Genomic DNA, 24,419 nt, shown 5'->3' with positions numbered 1-24,419 from the left:
GTAGGCCAAGGCTATTAGGTGGAACTCTACCTTTGAGGAGCTCTTGTCGCTTCGTTCTTAAGGTCATACGCGTATGCAGGATTTAATAGGGACTTTGCACAATCTTTCGTTTGCGCAAGAAACAAACGTGCGGTAATGAGGGCCCGGATGCTCCAGCAATGCTCGATTTTGCGCTGCCGAAATGTATGCCGTAACTGTCCCTCGTTTTCCGCATCTCAAGCTATGTTTTCGCCAGCGTTCACCGCAAGGTATGCAAGGACACTGATAGTGAGGCGCGGTGGCCAAATCAAGACACTCTGAAGGGGAATTGTTCGCGTGTTTCACTGGGCACTCGAGATTGATGCATGAAACACGAGAGATAACGGTCGGCATTGACGCCAAGGACTGAGATTGCGATGCGTAGCGCTGCTTCCAAATAAGAAAAAGTAGGCCAGCGAAAATCCTAGCACAGTTTTTGCTGTGCTACCAGAGCGGCAGGTACCACGCTTCGCGGTGAAGCGAAGATAGGCAAGCTGCTATGGGGCTCTGGATCACTTCCGTGTTCATCGTAGCTGCACTGGTACTATTCTTTCGGTAAGCAGCATGAAAAAGCCCCACTTTGTTCTTTCTGATTACTGTACCTTGCGTGATTTTAGGAGTTCATTTTAACTGTGCTAATCATTCGTAAAAAAATAGAGGGTCTCTTCATCATCAGCCTGACAATACCTACTGCAGGGCGAAGGCCTCTCCCATATTTCTCCAATTAACCCGGTCCTGTGCTAGCTGGTCTCTTAGATGTCTCTTAAGAGGAGAATGACGAAAACCTACCCTTCCTCTCCTATCATTGCCTCGTATTGTTTGCCTCTTATCGGCGTTCGTTGCAGTGCTACATATAATTATAATTTGTTTACAGGAAAGGAAATGCACAGTATCTGTTACACTTTCTCTGGGAAGTGTGAGTTCAGACGGTACACCATCGCTCCTGTCGCGCGGCGTTCCTTGGAGCGCGTTCAAGTGTGGGATTGCAGAAGGCAGGAATGCTAGACAAGAACACATCTCGTAGAATCTCGCGGAATGTGCCAGATCTCGCGCACAAATCTTGCGCGAGATCCTATAAAAGGCTTTCGTCTTATTATATATACAGCCACACAGTGTGTTTCTTGACCTTTTTGTGTACGTAATCCATCGTCAGAGTTCCATATTGTATGCTAAGGGTGGAAATCGCGTCCTCACCCCTCCGAGGATTTGGACTTCTGTGGATATTGCACAAGATTTCCTATATAAGTTAGAAGCAAACCCCATCGGCTGCTTGTTTTTGACAAACGCTTGAGATATAAGGGAGGATGCCATCAGTTATTGCGAAAGCGTTATTTCACGATGTCCAACGGGCTCACAATTCACTGCGTCTTTGAAATGGTAGGTGCCGCAAACTCGCGCTTCTTGACTAGGATGGGAGTGCGAGACCAGAATCGCATCTTACAAGACCACTGCAGCCTCGCATAGACGCGCTGTCACTAGGCAACGCCGGTGTGTTCGTACGGTGTGACGATATAGATATCTATATCTCTCCTGGCAACTTAGGAAACATATATCGCTGTCCTCCGCACGAGCGTATACCTCTGGTACGTGATGGGGAGATGGGAAGATGCCAGCGGCAAGGGGAAATATGTCTATAATCTGTTATGATGTATTAGGCCAAACTATTGGATTGGGCGTCATTCTAGGTTCAGCCATGTTAAACCTCTGCCAATCTTTTCATCTTTCTTTAGACGGAAGTTTGTCTGAGAGAAAACAAATTTTACTTAGCGTTTTTTAGTGCTCCACTATAGAGGCAAATTTATAGAAATAAATTCATATTCTAGGACATCAGAACCCTATATATAAGCTACAGTCGGGAATCCAGGAAGTATATTTAATTGTTGCCGCAATCTTGCGTGTGTTCAATTAACCTTGTGAGAACCAGGCAGTCTGGGTGGTGCCTCCCTCGTTTCTTCTAGAATGCCTTAAGGGGAGTGCACTTGTTGACACAGGGGCATGGCAGTCACTGGAGAGTTTGCTGGGTTGTTGTGCGATCAGTGGCAGAGGATTGCTGCTTCGAAAGTGTGCGCCGTAAATGACCAACCTTCAATGTTTTATAAGCGCCGGTATGGGAGAGCAATTCTTTGTAGAATTCCGCCAACCAAGTTTCACGTGCGCCTTACAACAAACTTTACCTCGACATGTTTCAAGGAGTTGAATAGTTCTCTGGGTATATAAAAGCCTCTCACGCGACGTACATCAGTAATGAACAAAGTATGTAAACATGGCCCTCTCATGTCTAGTCACGATAGACAGTAGCACTTAGGTTTCAAATTAAACTACTTTATTATATGCCTTTCCATAATAAATATATTAATTGGTTCGCAGGAAGGGAAAGCCATAGAATCTGTCACATTTGTTTCTGTGGACACCTGAACCCCGCCGGAAGGGAAGGGAGGAAGGTTGGATTGAAAGTGGAAAGAGAGAAAGAGGAGCTGGTAGTGAAGGGCTACGGAATAATTTTGACCACCTGGGGATCTTTAACTTTCGCTTACATCGCACAGCCCACGGATGCCCTTTCGTTTCGCCTCCATCGAAACGCAGCCGCCGCGGTGGGGATCGAACCAGGGTACTCCGACACAGTAGTCGGGGAGCAAGATTCAGGAAACAACATGCAAATAAGCAGTTGAAATTTTAGGGCCTTGCTTTTAGCCTTTAATAGCCTTACTGTTTAATTTACGACGATGTATTACTGACCAGAGCACGCCTTCTACGTCCCGTGAAGTAAGAAAAAACAGCTATAGTTTTTGACCACATTGTGATGACATTTAATTCCAGTACTCTCCGGTGTGAAGGTGAAGGCTAATGTCATTTTTACCACCAGTGGTAGAAACGACATATTTATTCCCATTCATTATCAGAATATCACTCAAAGAACTAAATCATAAAACTTTCTGAATACAAGACGCTCGTTATGCGTATCTGATGCCCGCAAGACATTTGCTGATCTCGCCAGAAACGCCGTATTGATCGAGGCTATGCTTCTATATTTGACTGCGCAAGTTTTAGAAGTCCATTGCAACTAGTAAATTCTGGCAATGCGTATAAATTCTACGCGCACTCAGTTTACCAATATTATCTGCGACCTTATAATTATATTGTTATTCGTGCAATAAACGCCCTACAGACTTCCGCGAAATCCCACCTTATGCATTAATATTTCAGCTAATCATTTCTTTTAGCAGTTGTTTCAGTATAGCAACCAGTGTACAATCTCGCCGAAATGTTGTGTTCTGTTGCGTTTTATGGCGTATAGGCAAAAATAAATCTCGCAGAAATGTTATCATTTCGATCTGCATTTTATCCGACATGTGCTATTTATTGATGCACAGAATCTGGAATGGTTACAGTCGGGTGTTCTTTCTTACCACTAGTATTGTTTGTTACTTCGCTTGTAGGTACAAGGCTTCGCTTGCATGCCCAACCAGACTTTGCAAATAATTATATAAAGCTCCTTTCCACCTGGAATGTTATTTGTTTAGACGTGTTTTTCTGTGTCTAAACAAACAATTGCGACACTTCTTTTCGGGGCTGCCATATGTGCATCTTATCTACCACCTCGTTCTTGACCCGCAGGAATCTTCTACGAGGCACTTAATCTTATTTTTGCATCATTTTCCACCAATACAGATGGCGGAAAAAGAAGTTCTCCTATTTCAAGGACCTCGGAATTCCTGGACCAGAGCCGAACTTGCTGTGGGGGAACCTTTGGGAGTACCACACCCTCGTACGTGTCATGAACCCGCATTTCACTTAAACTAGTATCAGGGAAAATTATATGGAGCTTGACTTAAACGAAACAGAGCTTGAACACGAAGGTTACATAAGCGTGCCTGTTTAATGGAGTGCATTTTTTTATTTATTTAAGGAGCCAAAACACCAAAGCAAATATCAACCTTGCCTATAAAAAAAAAAGCCACATTGAGGACGCACTCAAGCTGGCTGCTGCCTATAAAGTACCGCATTCCAACGAAAGAAGCACCGCTTTTATTAATGACAGCGCTTATGTGTGCTGTATATTAAAAAAAATTGATACCCAAGCATCATCAAAATCTGTCTGATGTTTTCGTAAGCATTCAGTATAGTATAAATAGAGTTTTCTTTTTTTGCATCTACGGAGAGAATCACTGAGGCTAGGCTACAGTGCTGTTCACTCCTAAACAAATTATAGAGTTGTTTTCAGATTCAACATAGAGAGTTTCCATCCGGGGGGTGGAAAGTTGTTATTTAATACAAGTTGTTCGGCAATAAATGCGTCATTTGTAGCAAGAAAATCCAAGTGAGGAGCAGCCTCAGCATAGGTGACCTACAAAGAATAGAAATTAAATACATTTTTTGCAGTGCTGTTCTAAGGGCCGCACAACGTGCTAAAAAGAGAGAAAAAGGAGAGGGGGTTAACTGAGAGATGAAAAGCTGTGCTATTTCAGAAACAATTTGATTCACTTTATTCTCAACTCGGATTAAAAGAAGAAACGGTGGTGGGCAGGGCACATATATTGGGCAGAGGAAATAGATGATTGCCGGTTGCAAGGTGACTGGGGATGACAAGCATCCAGTTCTGAAGTGAATCGACAAGTGGTTGGCTAAGAATGAGCAAGCTTTTTTAAGTGTTAGTATCGGCTTAAGCGACTTAAGAGGCTTGCCACTTCACCGCAGCTTCAGCCGATAACATGTGGCCTGGCTTGTATCTCAGCAAGATAAGCACGTGTGCATGCTTCGCAACGAGTCCTATTGTTACTGTCAATGAAGATAACTTCTACGAATCATTATGGCTGTATTAATATTCGCCCAGCAACAAAAATCTTAGTTGTCGTGAATAAAATATGTAAAGTTTTCGACACTGCATGCAAGACCCATATGTGTGTGTCTCGGTCCCCGCCCGCGTCAATTGCGCTATGTTAACGCTGACCCACCACCAGCTCGCCCAAGCTTTAATAGTAGTGAAATGCAGTGACGACGCACGTCTTCACCGAACAGAACTCAATGATAACTGTTTCGACATGAACAGCACTGTAGTCTAGCCTCTGGATCAAAGTGCGAAAATAATTCCGCTGATGTTAACGACGCACGTTTTCTTTATTTGTTAGCTAAAAATGCTTCCCTTTGCAAAAAAAAAACAGTCTCTGTATATGCGGAATGTTGTAGTCGGTCGGTTGGGGCCTGATTAAAGTTTTACTGTTTCCTTCAAATGTTAATTTTTCCTCCGTTTCCTTCAAAGGGTAACAAAGTGGATTCCAAGGAAAGGCCAACTCATAACAGATTTGGCCGGAAGTGACGTATAGACATGCTATTATGCAAGTTTACTTTTATACAGTTGCCGCCGCTGGTGTGGGACAATAATAATCAGGGATAATCAGGCTGTGGATATGAGTTAGAAGAAAATGATGATCATCATAGTGAGTATTCATGTCAAAATATTTTCGGAACTTTAATATTGTTGTTAATTGTTTCTTTTTTAATGCAGGTTCGCACATAATTGTGTTACGCACGTGCCGACCAAAATAAGTGTCCACTCTTAGACTGTGATGCGTATGTACGCACACAAGACTTTGGTTTTCAGCTACACGCTTGACGTCGCATTCAAGTATTCTGTGTGAAAAAACAAACAAATATATAGTGCACATTGTTGTGGTGCTTGATAAAGCGTGGCTTAATTTACATGGCTGCAGACTTGAGTTAACAAACAAACCTCGCTCAGTCCCTATTTCTTAAAGCCTATGATAATTCGCATCGTAATTCATTCCAGCACGCATAGGTCTATCATTGTAACCTGGAAGATATATATTATAGCTGAGAAATTTTACTCCAAGCTTGACGTAGGTAATTAACCGATGCATTCATTCTGTTATTCATGAGCACTAACATAATTACTTTTCGAGGTTCGCACCAAGAAATGTGCTTATTCATTAAACAACAAGTACGAATAGTTGACAAGAGCCTTTGATGCCGTTCACGTTAGACAATGAAAAAAAAATAAATGCGAAGGATAAGGAGCAGGTGCGGTTCTCGCACTTTTGTCTACGAGGATTATTCACAAAGTATACTAATAACAACTCGAGTGTATGAACTAAACTCCCGATTTAAATTTGCTGATGAAGGGAATCGTGTTACTGCCACTCAAATTCCACATGTCAGCCCTGCCTTTCCCAGTTTTGCTACTTATGAACGCCAGAGCGCCTCTACTGGTATTTCACGCAACTCCGCAAAGCCATTAACTTCTGTTAGCCGCCTTGACAGCCATGGTGAACATCTTTTTAGCAGCCTTGTGTTTCGCGAATACTGCTATGAATAACGTCTATTCGTGTCTGAACATCCATGTCAGTAATTCCAAACACTGCTGAGGACGCCCCTATCAGACTATACTGTTGCTCACCTTAAACACCTTACTTGCTCTTCTTCAGCGCTATATTATTGCCATCGCCGCGGTGGCTCAGTGTTTTGGGAGCTTCACTAATGAGATGGGGACTCTTGTTCGATCCCGGCAGTAGTGGCCGCCCTTCGTGGAGGAGAAATGGAAAGCTTCTCTGTACTTTTAACGACAGTGCACGGTAAAGACACCTAAGTGCTTGACAGTATCCGGAAACATCTACTAAACATTCCTTAAAGCCCGAGGCGCTTTGAGACGTTAAAGCTCATGCAACCTTGAACACATTTGTGTGCAATAGAATAAAAAGATGACCCAATTTCTTCTCTAGATGTACAGCCTTTGTCAAAAGTGTAGAGGCCAAGAGGTCTGCTTCGGAGCCGTATAGTGGCTCTGATTCAGAATTAGTGAAAATCCTTCGCATTGGAAAGAAAAGAACAAAGAAATCTTACTACCAAAAGATTGGCAATGCAATACAGTACAATGCAATACAATACAATGCAATACAATGCAATGCAATACAATGCAATACATGCAATACAAGCCGCACGAACTGGCTCAGAAGCAGGCCCTCTGGGCTCTATACTGTACAGTTTAAGACTGCACAGTTTAGTATCAAATTCGCCTGAACCTACACAATTTATCATAATAACTATATTAGGCAATTTTTCAACTGCTTTGATGTTATCTATGCACGTGGAGATTAAAAGCTGCATGATACAGATGTAGGGGTTTACCGCTATAGTGCGAAAATAACAGTACTTGATATTTTATTGCACGCAAGAAGAGGTCTGGATAAAAAAAAAAAAAAACACCGTCACACTACCGGCAGCTAAGTCGAATATAGCTTTCTGCTGTCGTACATAAGGTATCATCAGCATATCTTAATTTTGCAGTTCCAGATAGTATTGCGTGCAATGGAAGCCTATTCGAATATGTGACGGTGGAGGGGCACATTCCTTTCTAAATTTGCTGAGTTGCACGTCCACTGAGAAAGCTAACTTGAATGCTCTCACGTGATGTGATCTTCGTACACAGTCCACAACTTGTTAAATTTATGCTAGCATGCAGAAACTATTCGCTCTCTGTTCTCCCTGATGATACCGCACCTATATTTCTACCAGATAGTATGCGGTTGTTTTTTAATCCTCTAGGAAAACGAGGTCAAGCGTCGGATGTTAAACTTCGTGCAAGTTCTGTACCTCTGATTCTTATGCGTTCATATCTTGCTCAAACAAAGAGGAGGATAAAAGAATACCCAGCGGGCACACGTCCTATATATTTTAGATTGACCTGCCAGATTTTCAGTTCCTTATCGCATTTCATCTTCTTCGCAGGGGCTGTACAAAGCACTGGACAAGTGGTGCAGGGAGTACGGTGACATCTGCGGGTAAGAAGGCCTGCCTTGAGAAAGGCACAGGATGCGGCAGCCTACTGATGCGTCATCGAAGTAATCTGATCACGCGAAACATTTCTCCGCTCTACTTTCTCAACGTCACTCTGCAAACACAGTATTCTTTGCGACCGATGTGCAAAGCTTTTCTTCGTAATTTACCATGTAGTGGAAGATTACTGTCATGCGCATACTGGCATACTGCACGCTGTATAGTCTGCCGAAAGCTTTGGAGTGCAAATCACATCTTTGAGGGAAGGTGGCGCGCGTTCAAACAGACGCGGTACTCTTTCTTCATTCTTGCACAAAGAACGCTCAGGGAAAATAGAGGTCTCTTATCAACATAATTCCTCATTTTTGTCGCAAAGGCACCTCTAACCGAGTTCACAAAAAGGTTAGCTTTGGTAATTTAGAAAAGCACTAAATAAAATTAGGGTATCGGAAAGAAATGTGCTAGATTTTGCAGAAGAAATGTGAGCGTGGAGACCGATTTTTCAGGCGGATCTCAAAGGTACCCTTCCTCTTCTCTGCTACCATCACGAGTTGAACACAACTGGTTGGAAAACCTACAAGCCGGTTTTATTTTGTAAATAAATGCGTACTTTACATCCGGGATAATCTCAAATAACGCAGCCGTAACCAGAGAACCGTTTGTTTTACTTTGCAAAAAATACCTGCATCGAGGTTTCTTCACTCATCTCATAAGAAATTTTATAACGACATTGGACACGGCCGTAAAGCCTAGTCTTCAATCTACATATATGCATCCAGTTTTATCGGCGTGTGTTTATTATTCTCGCGTGTTTTCTGCGTATGAATAGCATGCGTAAAAGGACGTTTTTCACGTTGTGTACTATATAAATTTTATTTTATTTAAAAGTTTAATTCTTCAAGGGCCTCCGGTTAGCAAATATACGAGACAGTGGGCGTGGCTAACAAGTACTGTGAAAATCGGGAGGAAATGTTTACGATGAGCCGCTTCTGTGTTAAGGGGTAATTGATGGTTGCGAATTAGGCAGACATGCCATTTTAATCTCGTGCTGTGCGCAGAAAAAAATGACAGATTAAAGCTAGTGTAGTGTACTTGGGGCGGTTAAAGTGCATTAAAGTGACTGGAGGCTCATTGCAGTGAGCTCTTTTATGTAGGGGTTGTCGGAAAATAAAGAAGCAACAAATATCTAAAAAAAGAGTTTAAACTTGCTATTCTACGTCGTGAGGCTATAAGGTAGGTGTATTCATACTTTTAGCGCTAAGATGCTCTAATAATATTAATTGTTGCGCAATATGAATCTGTTGCTCTGTTTTGAACTGAATCGAGGCCGCTACTAAGGTTATTGTGACATGGGTAAAAAAAAAAACACAATATGTACTTCAGCTCAAGGTCACGGTTAGCAGAATGTAATATTTATCATGGTATGTCAGATTTGTGTCACGTGAAATATACGCACCGAGCAATTTGACTAGTTCCAATTTTGCATCTTCTTTGTGGCCTTGGTTTACTTTCCACCTCGCACCACTAGGTTCTACAATGGCGATGTTCCTTTTCTCATCATAAAAGACCTCGACTTCCTGGAGCTTGTTTACTTCAAAAACTTCCAGAACTTCACGGCCCGCGGAGTAAGACATGTTGCTCAATTCTTTCCTTGTCTATTTTTGCACTTTAACAAAAGGTCCGTATTTTATCTACTGTATTACAGCTGCCACTCGTCTCAGTTAAAGTGTCTATGCATAGTTCGCAACTTTGTTTTTCGAAAATATAATTCAGACAACAATTTTGGAACGCCAGCTGTTGATGGAAGCTGTAGGAAAGCCGTAGTGGTATTCGTGTCATACAATGCCCGTGGCAGCGAGGTGACAAAGTGCACGAAGCCGTGGACTGAAGGGGGTTATAGCGACCATAATACTTGCGAACTCCTTAATGCTGAGGATACGACCCTTCGATGTCTGGACGGTAAATCATCTTGTCAGCCTTCGTAGTAGCAGCCTGAGGAAGCAGCTAGGGTTTCTTGGAGTACTATGGGACAGGCCTTCGCCTTTCAGTGGGTGTAATGCAGTTGTTGATGATGATGAAGCTTTCGTAAAAACGAAGTCTAAACATAAGCACAATTGCCACGCACTCAGCCGTGATACAGCATTCAAACAAAAGGCGAAAATTGCAAGCGCGAAGTCTGAACCTGATGGCACACACCGTCCTGGTTACCACAGGTGTAAGTGCCGTGTAATTTCTTTCTGCTCGTTATCATGAAATTCTCTTTTCTCTTTTTTTGTTCACAGTATTTAAAGCGACTCCCCTGCTCGTATCTTCTTTCATAAATTTGACGGCAGTTGTACATGCGCCGGGAGATTCGCGCAAATTTCGCAGTGCCTTGGTGCAAAATGTTTTTTTTTTTTATTGATCGATGCAAACATTCTGCAAAGTAGTCTGTTGCTTAGAAATGGATCACTTTCTGCATAATAGCCCGTTTCATCCCGAGACGGTAGAATCGCGCCTTGGGCGATCTGCTCTCAGAGGACCGTATTTCTAACACAATATACGCGTCGAAATCAAATTACCAGTTCTTCTGCTGTTGTTCAATATAAAAAAGAACGTAGTGGCTGCGTGTCTTTCATCCGAAGAAATATACAACCAGTGCATTGCACCGTTATTGCCGTCATCAACAGCTGCGTAGTTGTCGAACGTCATGAGCGCTGATGAGGCCTGGAGAGAAATGTGGTGTACTTACCCTTGTACAAGGGGACATTCGTATTAATTTGTGAATCCTATCTGTTTATTTATTTATTGCAAGCGCCGGCAGCGCCCCTGAATATCTATGGTAAGCAGAATAAATTAAATACGGGATTTGGCCTACAGGAGAAACCAAGGCAGCACTATAAGAACATAGAAATGTTGAAGAATTCAGTATCGCCAGCAAGACATTTTAGCAAACAGAACTTCGCGTGCGACTACACTGAAAGGATAGCACTTAAAATTTATATGTAGCGCTAATAATAGTTGAGTATCTGAGTACAAACCCTGTTTCTGGCCGGGGTGGTGCAGTGGTAAGACGCCCGACTACTGTGCCGGAGTTCCCGGGTTCGAACCCAACCACGGCGGCTCTGTTTCGATGGAGGCGAAACGAAGTGGCGTCCGTGTGCTGTGCGATGTCAGCACACGTTAAAGATTCCCAGGTGGTCGAAATTACTCCGCAGCCCTCCACTACGGCTCCCATTTCCCTCTTTCCTCTTTAACTCCCACCTTCATCCCTTCCCTTACGGCGCGGTCCAGGTGTCCACAGAAGAAATGCGACAGATAGTGCGCCTTTCCCTTCCGGTGAACCAAGTATTATTAACCCCGTTTCTGGGGATTACCGCATGAGAAAATCGATAGAGAAAAATTTATTGTGATCAATTTACTCATGTGGAAAGATAAAAAAATACGAACACCTTTACGCCTCGGCTTTGGCAGTAATGAGGCTAATTGAAATTTTTGCTATATACTAGTATTTCGTTATGTCCAAATTATTCTTATATCCGAGAGTTGCCCCTTTTGTTTCACACATCTCTTCAACAAGAGAAAGGGCAGATGTTTCTGTTCCCATCTTTCTCCGCGTCACTGGCGGCATGTGACAGGTAGCTGTTTCCTATACCAACCCCTAGGTAGGTGATTAGAATGCCGCCATTGCTACCGGCCAGGCACCAGATAACAGGGTCTTCGCAAATATAGTGGGTAGTTGTGACTTGTGTGATGCCCTTAACACTTTCGCAACAAAATACTTTTATTATACATTATTACAGCTGCAACCATTTATTATTTTTCCGTCTTTCTAACGTTGTGTGGTGCTTGGATAACTGCATCAAACTTTCTTCCTTTCAATTAACTCGCTTAAAAAAATGTGACAGATTTGATCTCGGGCTTTATCTATAGGCCGCGTAGTAGAGGTCTCTTGATTAATTTTGACACTCTGGAAATCGCTAGAGGACATTACCAAAGCGCACTCGACCAGTTCCATTAGTAATGACAGGCCAGGAGATAAAAGGCTCTGAAAGTTGTATGCTTTGAATGCATTTGCTAAAGTTAAATTTCCTCTCAGTATCGGCAATTGCTGCCCGCCGTGAAAAATTTGGCGCTCTATTTGTTAACAACAGGTGACAATGCGGACAGACCAGATGCACCCAGTCGTCGGCAAAATGGTGATTCACGTGCGTGGAGACGAGTGGAGAAGAATGCGCAGTTGTGTCGTATCCGGATTCACGAACAACAAGTTGAAGCAGGTATGGCGCAGGCTATTAGCAAGAACCTTTACGAAGTCTTTATTGCGTACTCTAGCAGGGAATGCAAGAAAACAAAATTATCTGTATCACGCTGGAAGAGAAGCAGGATGAGAAGTTGGTAATCACTTCGATAAATTCGACTTATTGAGGTTGCATATCTGAGATTAAAAAAAAAAAAAACGATTGCTTTAGACTTGCTGACCCGCTAGAGTTTTCAACCGTCTCAATGTCTCCCTAAGCTAGATATCAGTGAAAGACAAGACCAGTCACGTGCAAACATTTTGACAAGAGTTCTATATGGCCTAAAATACATGAAGGAATGGGATATTGTCTAGCAGCATCCTAAAGTAGATACAAATAGCGATTGCTATATTTATTTTATAATTTGTTTAGATTGCCTAAGGGGACCAAAAAAGGCATCACCTAACAGCCGGATTTTAATAATTCAGAGATAACGTTTCGTAGCTCAAGGTACTATTAAAATTCTAAAAGAAAAACAAACCCAAACACGAAAGCAAGCATTGGAGGGCAAGTAAAAACCTGCACATTTATAGGGAATACGTTTTCAAAATCGTGCAGTGAATGAAAACATTTCGTTCTAGAAATTTCTAGGTTCAAACACGTTGTAGAGGTTAATACTTAGGGGGCGATGCATTAAAAGAAAATTTTGCGAGACCTAAAGATTGTACGCGCTCTGGTAGTCGTAAAACCGGAATGCAGGTAGTTCATAACTGCAATGCTAATCTCAAATAAGTTTTTTGGTGATGTAGATAAGGTACAGATGAATGTCAATAATTTGTAGCCTGAAAATATAATTGTACTTTTTAAACACAGCTTACCGACCTTTAAGCCATACACTATCGCGGCGCAGCCAAGGAGAATAATATACGCGTATTAGTCACGGAAGCACGTGTGATGCCCTTGAAACAGCCCCAGGTCAGGGAAGCCTCTGCTTAGCTTTGAATCGGACCACTCGAGGTTGGTAAAGGATGGGTTGGCGGTCGCATGCACCAAGTCCGCATTACGCAAATCTTGCCATCACCGTGTTGAAGATGCATTTTCAAAGCAAATTTTGAAGTTCTTGGCGGCAGGCTTTCCAACTGTCCATCTCGCTCGTCTGTCAGAACGTGTTTTTAACACGGTCGAAGAAGAGCAAAACGAGGCAGGTGGATGTTGGTGTGGCGACACGGTGAAAGAAGGTGGCTGCTATACATTACCTCCATGGCGTTTCGCACCGACTCAAGAAACTTGCGGCAAGGTACGACGTTGACGTTGTATTTACAGCGAAAAACAAGATAGGAGGCTTGTGCGCCAGAGTTAGAAAGGGGCTCGACAATGTAGTTCGTGATAGTTTCCGTTGCACAGTGTCACATAAGAAAAGGTTCACCACCTGCAGAAAGAATGTGGTTTATCGCATTCCGCTCAATTGTAGCCGGTGCTACTACGGGCAGACAGGCAGATGTCTAAATGTGCGCCTGATGGAGCACTCTAGTTCTCCGGGAGGGAAGGCGAGTTCAAATCTGGCGCTACATGTGCAATCCCGTGAGTGCAAGTCGGAGGATGACCCGTCTTTTTTGTACACCTGATTTCAGTAATACGGGTGTAGTTTACAGCAATGGTAAACAATTCTGTCGAGAGTTGGTTGAAGCATATTACATTGCTAAGGCTGAGGACAAGTGTGTGGCTAAGGCATCGGTTAGCCTTCATTGTAAGGAATTCGCTCTATTAGAAAATTCGCTAGGTAGGCCTTGACTTTGATTTGACTTTGAATTTTCTTCATCTTCTCAATCTCCTGCCATTTCAGCGATTGGGTTGTGCGCGTGTTTTCGGAAGGAGTCTTTGTGGTTTTTTTTCTGTTCAATAAACATTCAGTTGCTAGTCCAGCCTTGTCCTGTCCTCTTCTTCCCTGTGTCTCGTCCTTTGGCTGGTTAAATATGAACCCTTACCAACTTGCCCAGTCGTCAACCTTGATGAAAACTTTCTTCCGTATTCTTTTTGAAGTGGCGCTAGTCTTTACTGATAACGGTCAAAGTAGCCTTAAAAAGATGCTAGTCAGTGTATCACATATTAGCTCTCATGACAGCGCAACCGACACACGTAAGCGCACATTTGAGAGAATAAGGGACTTTGCATGTTTATGAGATATCACAATTCATACATGTGGGGTATTTCCCTGAACGCCGCTACAGGTAACAAATGCAGCGAACGTTGTTATTTAAAATATGTTTTAGTACGGTAGATATATTCTAAACTGTGATCATAATCGGAGACACAAGGTAGGCGCTGCTCCTGAGTGGAATGTTGTAAAAAATACTTTCGCAGTCACCGTTATCGGGAGCGCCGTGTGCCGGACTAGTACGCACAAATGGCGAAGTAAACTATTGCTGAGGGTATGATTTCAGCGTCGCTATCCTGTCCAGAGAATGTAGGATGCTCACCTTCAGAATGGTTGCATTTGCATGCCTTTTCACAGATAAGAACTTGAGCATATCTGTTGTCCGGTGAGTTTTGCCTGACTGAGCACCTCCACTCACGCAACTGCTGCAAAATTTACTGTTAGCAGTACGTTTTGTTTCGAACATCTGATCTAGGGAAGAATGAGGATTATAGAAAATCGTGTAGGCTATTACCGTGGTAGAATCAGAGCAGGCTCGTGCTTCTGTTATTTTCCTTCACCCATTTGGAGAAATATTTCTTTGTGCACATCAGTCTGATTCCATGTAGAGTTCGTGTCCTTGAGGCTCCTGTCTCTGCTCACGTCCACAGCAAGTGGTGAACATCCGGCTCTGCGGCTCGTATAGAATCCTTCAGAATGGGTTGGGTCAACGCATCCTAGACATCAGGCCGGCGCATAACGTGCCATCACGTCAGCCACGTCTTCATTGGCCAGTCGATGCAGCCGCGCTGCTTCGAACATATCTACTCAGCAAGTCTGCTGCATTCTGTGTCGAAAGCTTGCGCGTCGGTTATCGAAATTTTCCAATAGTTAATTTTAATATATGCTGCTGCTTGTTGGAAGCGCTGCTAGGGGAGGAAACAAGCTTTGATTGCGGTAAAGTGCTGCCCCATACATTTGGTGGCGTGAATTTATTCATATTTAGGCAATTAGATTACATTTGAGCAATACATAAATGATAGTAATAGTGATAACATCACTTTGAAGTCAAGGTCTTCAATTTGCGCTCTTTCGCGTCGGTATTTGCAACATCAGCCGCGCTGTTACGTTCCCTCTTGTTCAAACAAAACATTAACAGTGTCATTTCAGTTTTCGCGGACGGTTTGCTTGATCTTTAATATTAGGAAGTTTGCTTAAGGTCAGTAGAGGCATCAGATGGACCTTTTTCATATGGAATCTGCCGCAACCTATTTAATATATCAAGAAGGATATTGATATCATTGACCTCGTCCGGCATATTCGAATCTCGTAAACGTTTCACTGAGTTGCCGTGAAACAGACAGTGATACGGAGATCTGCGAAAACAATTACAGCGGGCTGTAGAGCCGACACGCTTTCATTTACAATGTTGAGGAACATGGTAAGGTCTGAGTGTTTGCTAACAGTGCATTGAACTAGAACACATTTCATATTTAGCCGATGCATCATTTCATGCAGTTTATGGACATTTACACTGCATTTATTCCTTTTGACAGCTGCCTGCAGACACTTATATAAGACGAGCAAGACAGGCCGCCTTGCTCATTTCTTTCTCATCTGGGCTCGTCGATCGCTGCCAGGGCATCTATGTTCTAGAAACACGAGGTGCAGCCAGAGAATTATGATGGCACTGATTTGAGATGTGGACACCGCACATTCAGTGGGACTTCGGGCACCTCTCAGTTCTGGGGATCGGTGTACGATGAGGTATATGCTCAAGGAAGGATGCAAGGAAGTTTAAGGCGCATACCGGCGCTACAATAGCAAAAATGCTACGCACTATATTACCTATACGCAATACTACTTGATATCGAAGGAGCGTTTATTTTTGTTGTGGCTCCCTTACACACCGTACATTTGTGGCGACAGCAGAGAAATTTGATTCGTACCTTATTCTTAGCAGTAGACACCAAATTCATTTGGGAGACCACAGAAAGCGTCTTCTTGCAGAGCTCCTTATTATTTGCGAACGAAAACACTGTAACCTTTTCCTCGTCTTGTAGTTGCTTGCGCACACAGGCACACAGCACTTGTTTCGCGTGTTGAAGCCTGCATGCCGCAGAACGCGCGCGTGAAAAACAGCGCGTGCGGAAGTGACTGTCTCGACAAACTGTCAAGGTGCAGCAAGTGAGAAAAAAATTAGAAGCACAATTGAACTCCGCCGTTCGGACGCTTCTTTTTGAAATGTGATGAGCCTCAGTGCGCGTTCTGCAGAATGCATCTGGTAGGCCGACGGATGGTGACGTTACTAGACGGGGCGCAGGCCGTATAGTTTAGGAGGCGTTGGTTGGGCCCGGTATGTTTTGATATGATACGTGTTTTACGACTGTATTTATTTATGCTTTCATAAAGTACTCGAAATGTTTTTTCCTCTAGTTGGGTTAGTTGTCTAGCTGTTCTAAGTTTCTAATTGCGGGTCCATAGCTAGAATATTTCAGAAAGAAGGTGAAGTAACTTAACAAGATGGCATTCTGGCAACAGAAAGCGGTTTATTCATAGCAGAAGGTGACGTCACACGATAACATGTAAAATTTCCCTAATTTCCACAAGCAAAACTTTATTTCATGAAGTCCCGCCTGCTTAAGACGGTCCGGGGGTTTTCGCAGACGAAAGCTTCGCCGAAGCGGTTGATTTTCCGCTGTTGTGGCTGGCGGAGTGCCGTCTCGGTAGATTGTGGCGACTTGTAAGTCAAGTCCGCCGTAGGAGCCGCCGCTTCTGTGTTCGGCGTTACACCCGTCGAGTGTTGCAGTGGCTCGGTATATTTGGCGGCGCAGTCACGGTTGACGGCGCCTGCACAGGGACACCTGTGTTCGCTTGCAGCAATGGACAAGCAGGACTTGCAATGGGACCAGCTTGCCGAGACCGTAAGCGGTTGGCGTATACAAAGCGAAGCTGATTACATGCTTTCACCATGTGGGTCATCGCACACCGTTTTCACGAACTCATGGTCCTCCACGTCAAACACATGGTTGCATGGAATTGAAGAAGCCGGGCTTGAGTAGCGGCTCTTTCGTGCGGGGACGTCGCTTTAGGAAGAACTCTGCGGGTGTCGTCCAGTCACGCTACTTGGAGTGTTGCGGTATGCAATTAGAAAATGTCAAGACACTCCTGGATGGAACACGGAAGCTCAGAAACTTGACTTTCAAGCACCGGCTTGAGCAATACTTTCTATAGTGTTTGCACCGTGCGTTCTGCTGCGCGATTTGAGGCTGCATGATAAGGTGGGGAACGAATGTGCGTGTTTACATTCCGAGACAAGAATTCGGCAAAAAGCGAGGACGTTAACTGAGGTCCGTTATCGCTCACTACAACCTGAGGTAAGCCATAAGTTGAAAACTGTTGCGGAGTTTCTCAACTATTTTGGAGGTGGATGTCGGACCACATCAGCCCCACTTGACTCAATTTAGAAAATGAATCTACTAAAACTACAAACACATCAGAACCCTTGGAGGCCAAATCTTCATGCACGCATGACCAATATTCTTCTAGATAGTTACTAGGACACAGTGGTGCGGACTGGGTGGCTAGCTGAACCGCTTTGCATATTCTGCACGTTATTACGCGTTGCTCAATTGCCAGATCAATATCAGTCCCCATACGAAACTCCTAGCCAGCATCTTCATGCGACTGGAGCCTGGATGTTAGTACGCAATTTTAGTACGCCATCAATCATTTTTCCAGAATCACCACCACTCCAATACCCCAGGTTACGCACCCCTGTTCCAGTAAAAGCTCGTCGTGACGCCTGTAATAGGCTCCGAGTTCTGTGTGTTATCTAGGCCAACAAAAGGAACTCTGCAACAAGACAAGGGGTCCTGTTTCACCTTGTCGCCTTCGCATTCTCATTGGAAGTTAGCGGAATGCATTGGAACAACGCGAGACACTCCTATGGAACTTCCTCAGCAGTGAACGGTTGCGGTAATCTGAAAAGGGCGTCGGCCACTTGAACATGTTTTCCACGGCGGTACTTGAGACGGTACTGGTACGCGTCCAGTATCACAGCTCACTGCTGCATTCGTGCTGCGGCTAACGTGGACGTTGGTTTCTCTTGTTCAAGAATGCCTAGTAGCGCCTGATTGTCTGCGAAGATAGTGCAAATTCTACCATACAGATAGCGATGAAACTTTTTAAGCCCAAAAATCAAATGAAATGCTTCGCACTCACACTGCGCATACTTTTTCTCAGTTGCTGTGAGCGTTCTGAACGCAAACACGTCCGGTCTTCACCGTCAGCCGTTTGATGGAAGATAATTAACAGCCCCCATGTCACACGTTGACGCGTCACAAAGCATTGCTATCGGCTTATCTATATCGCAAAATATCAGTACTCAGCTCCTAACCAGCAGCTGTTTTGTCGCGGTAAAAGCTTGACAGCATTTCGGCGTCCATGACCATTTTTGATCCTCTTTGCAAGCCGATGCAGCGGTTCTTAAATGGTAGAACCATTAATTAAAAACTTATAAGTTCAGTATAGCCAATTAGGCCCTCATTTCCGTCACTGTGGTGGGCTCTTGCGCTTTCAAAATTGTAATCTTCTAAGCCTTCGTGGGATAAATTCCTTCGGCGGTCACAATGTGGCCCAAGTATGTCACGCGGTTTTGAAAGAAACGACACTTGGCTGTTTTTAGCGCAATACCATGCTCACGCAACCTGTTCAAGACCCGTTCGTTTGTCTTTTAGCAGTCTGTTTGTCAGAGGCCTCCAAGATTACTCCATTAACGTAGCATCCAACGCGCGGGATGCCTCCTACCATCACATCCATCTTCAACTGAAAAATTGCTGGGGCACTGACCCCACCGCAGGGGAGGCGCTCAAAACTTAGAGCCCCAATTTTGTATTCATGACCCAAATGGCCGTGACATGGGTGTAAAAGGCACCTGTTGATAGGCGGCAGATAGGTCAAGGACACAAACACCTTGTATCAAGCGACTATTGAATACAAGTCCTCTGGTTTGGGTAAGCGATAATTACCGGTTTGCATGACTGGGTTTACAGTGATTTTGTAATCGTCACACGACCTGAGACTACCGCTGTTTTTCGGAACAACCACTAATGGCGTTGCGCAGTCACTGTACGAGAACTGGTGAAAAATTCTATTTTTTACCATGCCGCTCAGTTAGTCTGTTACCTGCTGTCGAAAAGCAAATCAAACAGGTCTAGCACGGCAAAAAAAACTGCGGCACAACCAGCTTTCAGCACTATCTGCGCTTCGAACTTCTGTATGATCCCTAGTTCGTCGGTAAATACTGAAAAGTAGCTCTTTGCAGTGCTCGCACACAATCTTCAGCCATAATTTGGCCAATTTCGAGCCAATCAAGGTTTAGGCATTCTAGCCAATTCCGCACCAGAAGCAATGAAAGTAACTGGCTGTTATCCTCGACAGCTATCGATGGTATAGTGACTATTTAGTACTTCCTAGATACCTCACACTGACCTTTAAGACGCCTGTGATCTCCAGTGTGCGTGCGGAGAAACATTTTGGAGGGTTCGCATTTTACATGCGGGAAAAGGGTCTCGTACGCACTCTCGGGCGTAATTGTAGCAGCCGCCAGTCTGCATGCGTACGTGTTTACCCTCAACTTGCGCATTCATTTCGTAACACGAATGTTTCGAGTTTGGAGACACTTGTTGCTTCTTCTCGTCGTCAGAACATTCTAGCGCATTCGTTGTCCTCTAACGAGTTTTCGCGTTCGAGTACATTTTTTGAAGCTTTTCTCTCGAACATTTCGGGAAAACAATGATTTCGTACCAACACGCGCCGGTCGAATGTCCCCTGCTACACTTTCCGCATTTGTTTTTCGTCTATTCGAGGTCCCGTTTCACGTCTTTAGGCCTCCTTGGCGTCTGTCGCCTGACAGCGTTCAGCGAAGCCTCCTTGTCTCCATGCTTGCATTAGCTCAGTTGCGTTAGTTCTCTATCGAGTGCAATCTCGCAAGCAGCTTTAAAAGTCAGGTTCGCGGTGGCGATTAGGGCACGATGACTCTTCATTGCGTATGCCTGTCACTGGCCTGTCACGCAGGGCATCTTGCAAAAAGTCTCCGTATTCGCACTTCCTCGCCAAATGCTTTAGCTCTACTATTAAGTCTGACACTTTCATGTTCTTTCTGAACACGCCAGTTAAATTTACAGCACTCCACTATCTCTGAGCTCTTGTGGTAGTAATAATTTTTCAGCAGCTTTGTGATCTCGAAGTAAGAGTCTTTCGCCAGGCGACAACGGCACCATGAACGGCGCATTATACGCTTCTGGCCTATCAGTGTTAAAATATAGGCAGCTTCTTTTCGGTGCTTCTTATGCCGTTCGCTACCAGAAACTGCTGAAATCTTTCAAAACACGATTCAATGTTTTGTGATTTGGGTTCGAACTCTGTTATTGTTCCTACGTGCTACATACTGTTACAGAAAGGAAAATGCAGTACTCACCCGCTTGGTTCATTTGTGTCACCCACTCGTTCATCGTTGCTCAAAGCTTCTCACAAACCTTTTTCAGTGGCATTCCTCGCTGGTTTTTTTGTGTGGCCCACTTGTTTGTCGTTGCTCGAAGCGTCCCACAGGCCTTTTTCAATGGCGTTCCACACTCATTCCTTTGTGTTGCCTACTCGTTCGTCGTAGCTCGAAGCGTCCTAGAGGCCTTTTGTAGCGAACGCTACATTGGCCACGAACGAGAAGTTTCGCGTGGCGGGAGGTACAGAGCCATTACCTAACAACCGCCGCAGCTAGCGGACGCCGCGCGCTTGCCGAGCCATTTGGCATTCAAGAAGCAATCAAAAGAGGATGTCTCGTCTTTAATGCAGCAACAACATAACTAGACAGCTAGACATAGTAAGTAGCGAATCCTGTTCCTCCTTCCCTAACGTGAGGATGACAGTAGTGATGATAACAACCTATGCAGCGGTGCATTTCAGGCAAGTGTGCACTCAGCATTGCTAAGAATTCAATTGAACTAAATTAGATTAGACGATCGGATTGGACACCATTGAAATGGTTTGGAATTGACGGGTTTGGATTGAATTGGACAGGATTGGTTGGATTGTATTTCACTGGAATGAACTGTACTTGACCGGATTGAATTTGATTAGATTGGATTGGTTTGGATTGAAATAGATTAGACTGGAATGGGTTGCATTACACTGGATTGGATGGGATTAGATTGGATTGGAGAGCAGCAGGCAGCCCACCGCCAGGCACACAAGCTTTCTCTACGTATATCCTTTGCTAGCTGAGCTAAGTCACGGCTATTGTTTCAGTCGCATTCCATGGGGATTCCTTTGTGTTGCTCACTTGTTCGTTGTTGCTCGAAGCATCCCGAAGACCCTTTTTCAGTGGGCGTTCCACGCTGCCATCATTCGGTAAACTATGACAGGAGGAGGAGGAGGAGGACAAAACATCTTCGCGGACGCATCGGCGGCACCGATGCGTCCGCGAAGATAGTTACGGCAGGCCGTGCGGGAATCTGACGTGATGGTAGCTTGTGCATTAGTAGCTGCGGCCAGAGCGATGGCTACTTCTTCGGCAATACTCGGTTCGGTGGTGCGAAGAGAGGCATAGTTGAGGAGAGGGCCCACTGGAGATGTCACGGTAATGGCCATGTGTCTGTTAACAGGGACATCAGCATCTACGGGCCGAGTATTTAGTCGGCTGTCCCATATTCAAGAGAGGTGAGTGGCTCTTGCTTGTCGGCGGTCTTGATGATATTCTGCATGCATGTGCTTCGGGAGAGGTTTGACGGTAATGGCTCGGCGGATATTCTGTGGCAGATCTTCGCGGGTTTAGGTGGCATACGACGCGGGGCAATATTGAGAGTTTGAAGCACATGTCTTCCAGTGGACGAGGCCACTAAGCGGACAAGTTGCGCCAGGCGATGTGCTTCATGCAACTCTTCAATGGTGTTATAAACGCCAAGTTGGAGTAAGCGGTCAGTAGACGTGCATTGGGGAAGCCCCAGGGTGGTCTTGACCGCTTTTCTGACAAGAGTGTTCAACCGATTGAGCTCCTGCTTACGCAGCGGAAGGTATGGCCTGCCGTAGGTAATGCGGGCGATAAGGAATGCGTTGACCAGCTGCAGTTCGCCTCGCTCCCTAATGCCTAGTTTCGATGTTTAACTCGTTGAAGTATTCCTATAATTTGATCGGTAGTGTTGACTAAATGATTGAGAGTAGAGGAATGGCAGTGGCCGTTAGGAATAACGAGGCCGAGGATCTTGATCTATGGCTTCACTTTTGTCATTTGGCCGTCCAGGATGACCTCAGTTGGCGAGGTGGCACTGCAAGGGGGATGTCGCCGGCGGTCAATAATAAGAATTTATGATTTCTCAAGGGCACAGGCAAGGCCACAAGAAGCGGCATAAGCACTTACCAGGTCTGTCGCCGCATGGAGGTGGTCTTGAATATCGCCTTCATTACCATGGGCAGTCGAAATGGTCACATCGTCCGCGTAGATGGCGTGTCCAACTCCCGGAAGGCTGTTGAGCATATTGTGAAGGTCCTTCATAATGAGGTTGAAAAACATTGGTGAAAGTATCACGCCTTGAGGTGTGCCCCTAGGGCCCAGACTGATAGGTGTGGAAGTAGCTCTGTCCACATTAAGTTTGATTTTCATATTGGTTAGAAAAGCTTGTATATTATTGTATGTACGAGAACCACAGTTGGTGGAGTTCAGGCTGGAAAGAATGCTGCTATGGGTAACGTTATCGAAGGCACCGCACAGATCGAAAGCCAGGATGGCTCGTACTTGATGTCGATTTGGGTGCGTGAGAGGAGTACTTGCTTACTGAACCACCGACGCCGCCTGCTGCCTTTACGTAGATATCATCATCATGAGTACAACCAATTTAGCCCTGTGCCACAGGAGAAAATTTCTATCAGCGAAAGGCTTTTTCTCTAGTGCGCTGAAAAAGTATATATGATGTTAATAAATTTATTTAAAAAAATGTATTTGAAGTGAATAAATATAATTGCAAAGAATTATACTTCATGTACCTAAGTATAAATCCAGCAGTCTAAGAAAATTGCCCCACCCCATTTGTACAGTGGTAAGACGCCCGACTACTGTGCCGGAGTTCCCGGTGTCGATCCCGATCGCCGGCGGCTGCGTTTCGATGTAGGCGAAATGAAAAGGCGTCCGTGTTCTGTGCAATGTCAGTGCATGTTAAAGATGCCCAGGTGATCAAAATTACTCTGCAGCCCTCCCGACGACTCTTGTTTGTCTCTTTTCTCTTTCACTTCTACCTTCCTACCTCCCTCTTTGGCGCGGATGAGGTGTCAGGTTATCATTATTTTAAGAAAGAAATTGTAGGTGGGGGTATATAAAATCTGCTAAAATTAGTGTATCATTCACGAAGCTTGTATATAATGTAAATAAATGTGTAGTTAAATGCAGTCCTTTATTTTTAATCAATTATTTGTCTAATCGCTCTATCAATTCATTTTGTTCTCGTGCCCTTTGGACAAAAAGGAGCCGCAAGGAGTGCGCCTGAGAAAGATGCCAGCAGCTTTACACTGGTAGGCGAGTGGTATTTCTATCGGACCGATGTAAAAACATGCTTTTAGCTTAGATGTTAGTCCGCGTCTCAATCTGCGCTTCAGGTCCCACAATCGGATCTTTAACGTGCGATGATATCGCACAGCACACGGACGCCGCTTCGTTTAGCCTCCATCAAACCCCAGCCGCCGTGGGCTCCTCAAGACACAATCATGTATGCAGACGCGTCTTTGAGAATCGAGGTGGCTGCTCCTGGCCCTGATGGAACTGGGATAGGTAGGCCACCTCCCCTTGCGGCGGGGGCTGCCCTGCCACCGAATTTTTATCTGCTGTAGGCCATCATTGCACCCGCCATTGCTTCGGCTATGGACGACGGCTGCTGTGGCGTGCGTCTTTCTCTCCCTCTTCTTTTTATTTCTTCTATATTTTCTTCTCTGTTCGCACGAGGCAGCGGAAGTGGCTGAGTGAGCTACAGAGCCAGTAGCAGGCCTGTGCATTTTCTTTTCCTTCTTCCTACAGCCACAACAACAATACGCGTCCTCGAGAGGAGGACACAGCAAAATTGCAGTGGCCACGGTGGTCGTTTCGTCTCTACGCGAAGTGACTAGCGCCTCTATGAGACACTGCACGGTAGCAGAAGCCGAGGAAGTAGCCATTGCTCTGGCGGTGGCGGAGAGCAATAGAACCGGGCGGTCGCTAACGATATTTACGGACTGTCAAA

At 44.6% G+C, this 24,419-nt stretch overlaps 1 protein-coding gene across 1 annotated transcript in view; it reads left to right on the top strand.

Moving 5' to 3' along the window:
* Nucleotides 1–517: 517 nt before the first annotated feature.
* LOC146188146 (cytochrome P450 3A14-like) overlaps nt 518–24,419 on the top strand; it is a 73,037-nt gene continuing 49,135 nt past the window's right edge. Inside the window, exons 1-5 of the mRNA XM_084605000.1 lie at nt 518–573; nt 3,688–3,784; nt 7,759–7,811; nt 9,335–9,431; nt 11,940–12,065. Coding sequence (XP_084461126.1) covers nt 518–573; nt 3,688–3,784; nt 7,759–7,811; nt 9,335–9,431; nt 11,940–12,065 — 429 coding nt within the window. The remainder of the gene's footprint in view (nt 574–3,687; nt 3,785–7,758; nt 7,812–9,334; nt 9,432–11,939; nt 12,066–24,419) is intronic.

This window comes from Amblyomma maculatum, chromosome 5 (assembly GCF_055883805.1).
Source record: "Amblyomma maculatum isolate TAMU_Amacu chromosome 5, ASM5588380v1, whole genome shotgun sequence".
In the NCBI taxonomy this organism is placed as follows: domain Eukaryota; kingdom Metazoa; phylum Arthropoda; class Arachnida; order Ixodida; family Ixodidae; genus Amblyomma; species Amblyomma maculatum.
This window is presented reverse-complemented; position numbering and strand designations above follow the sequence as displayed.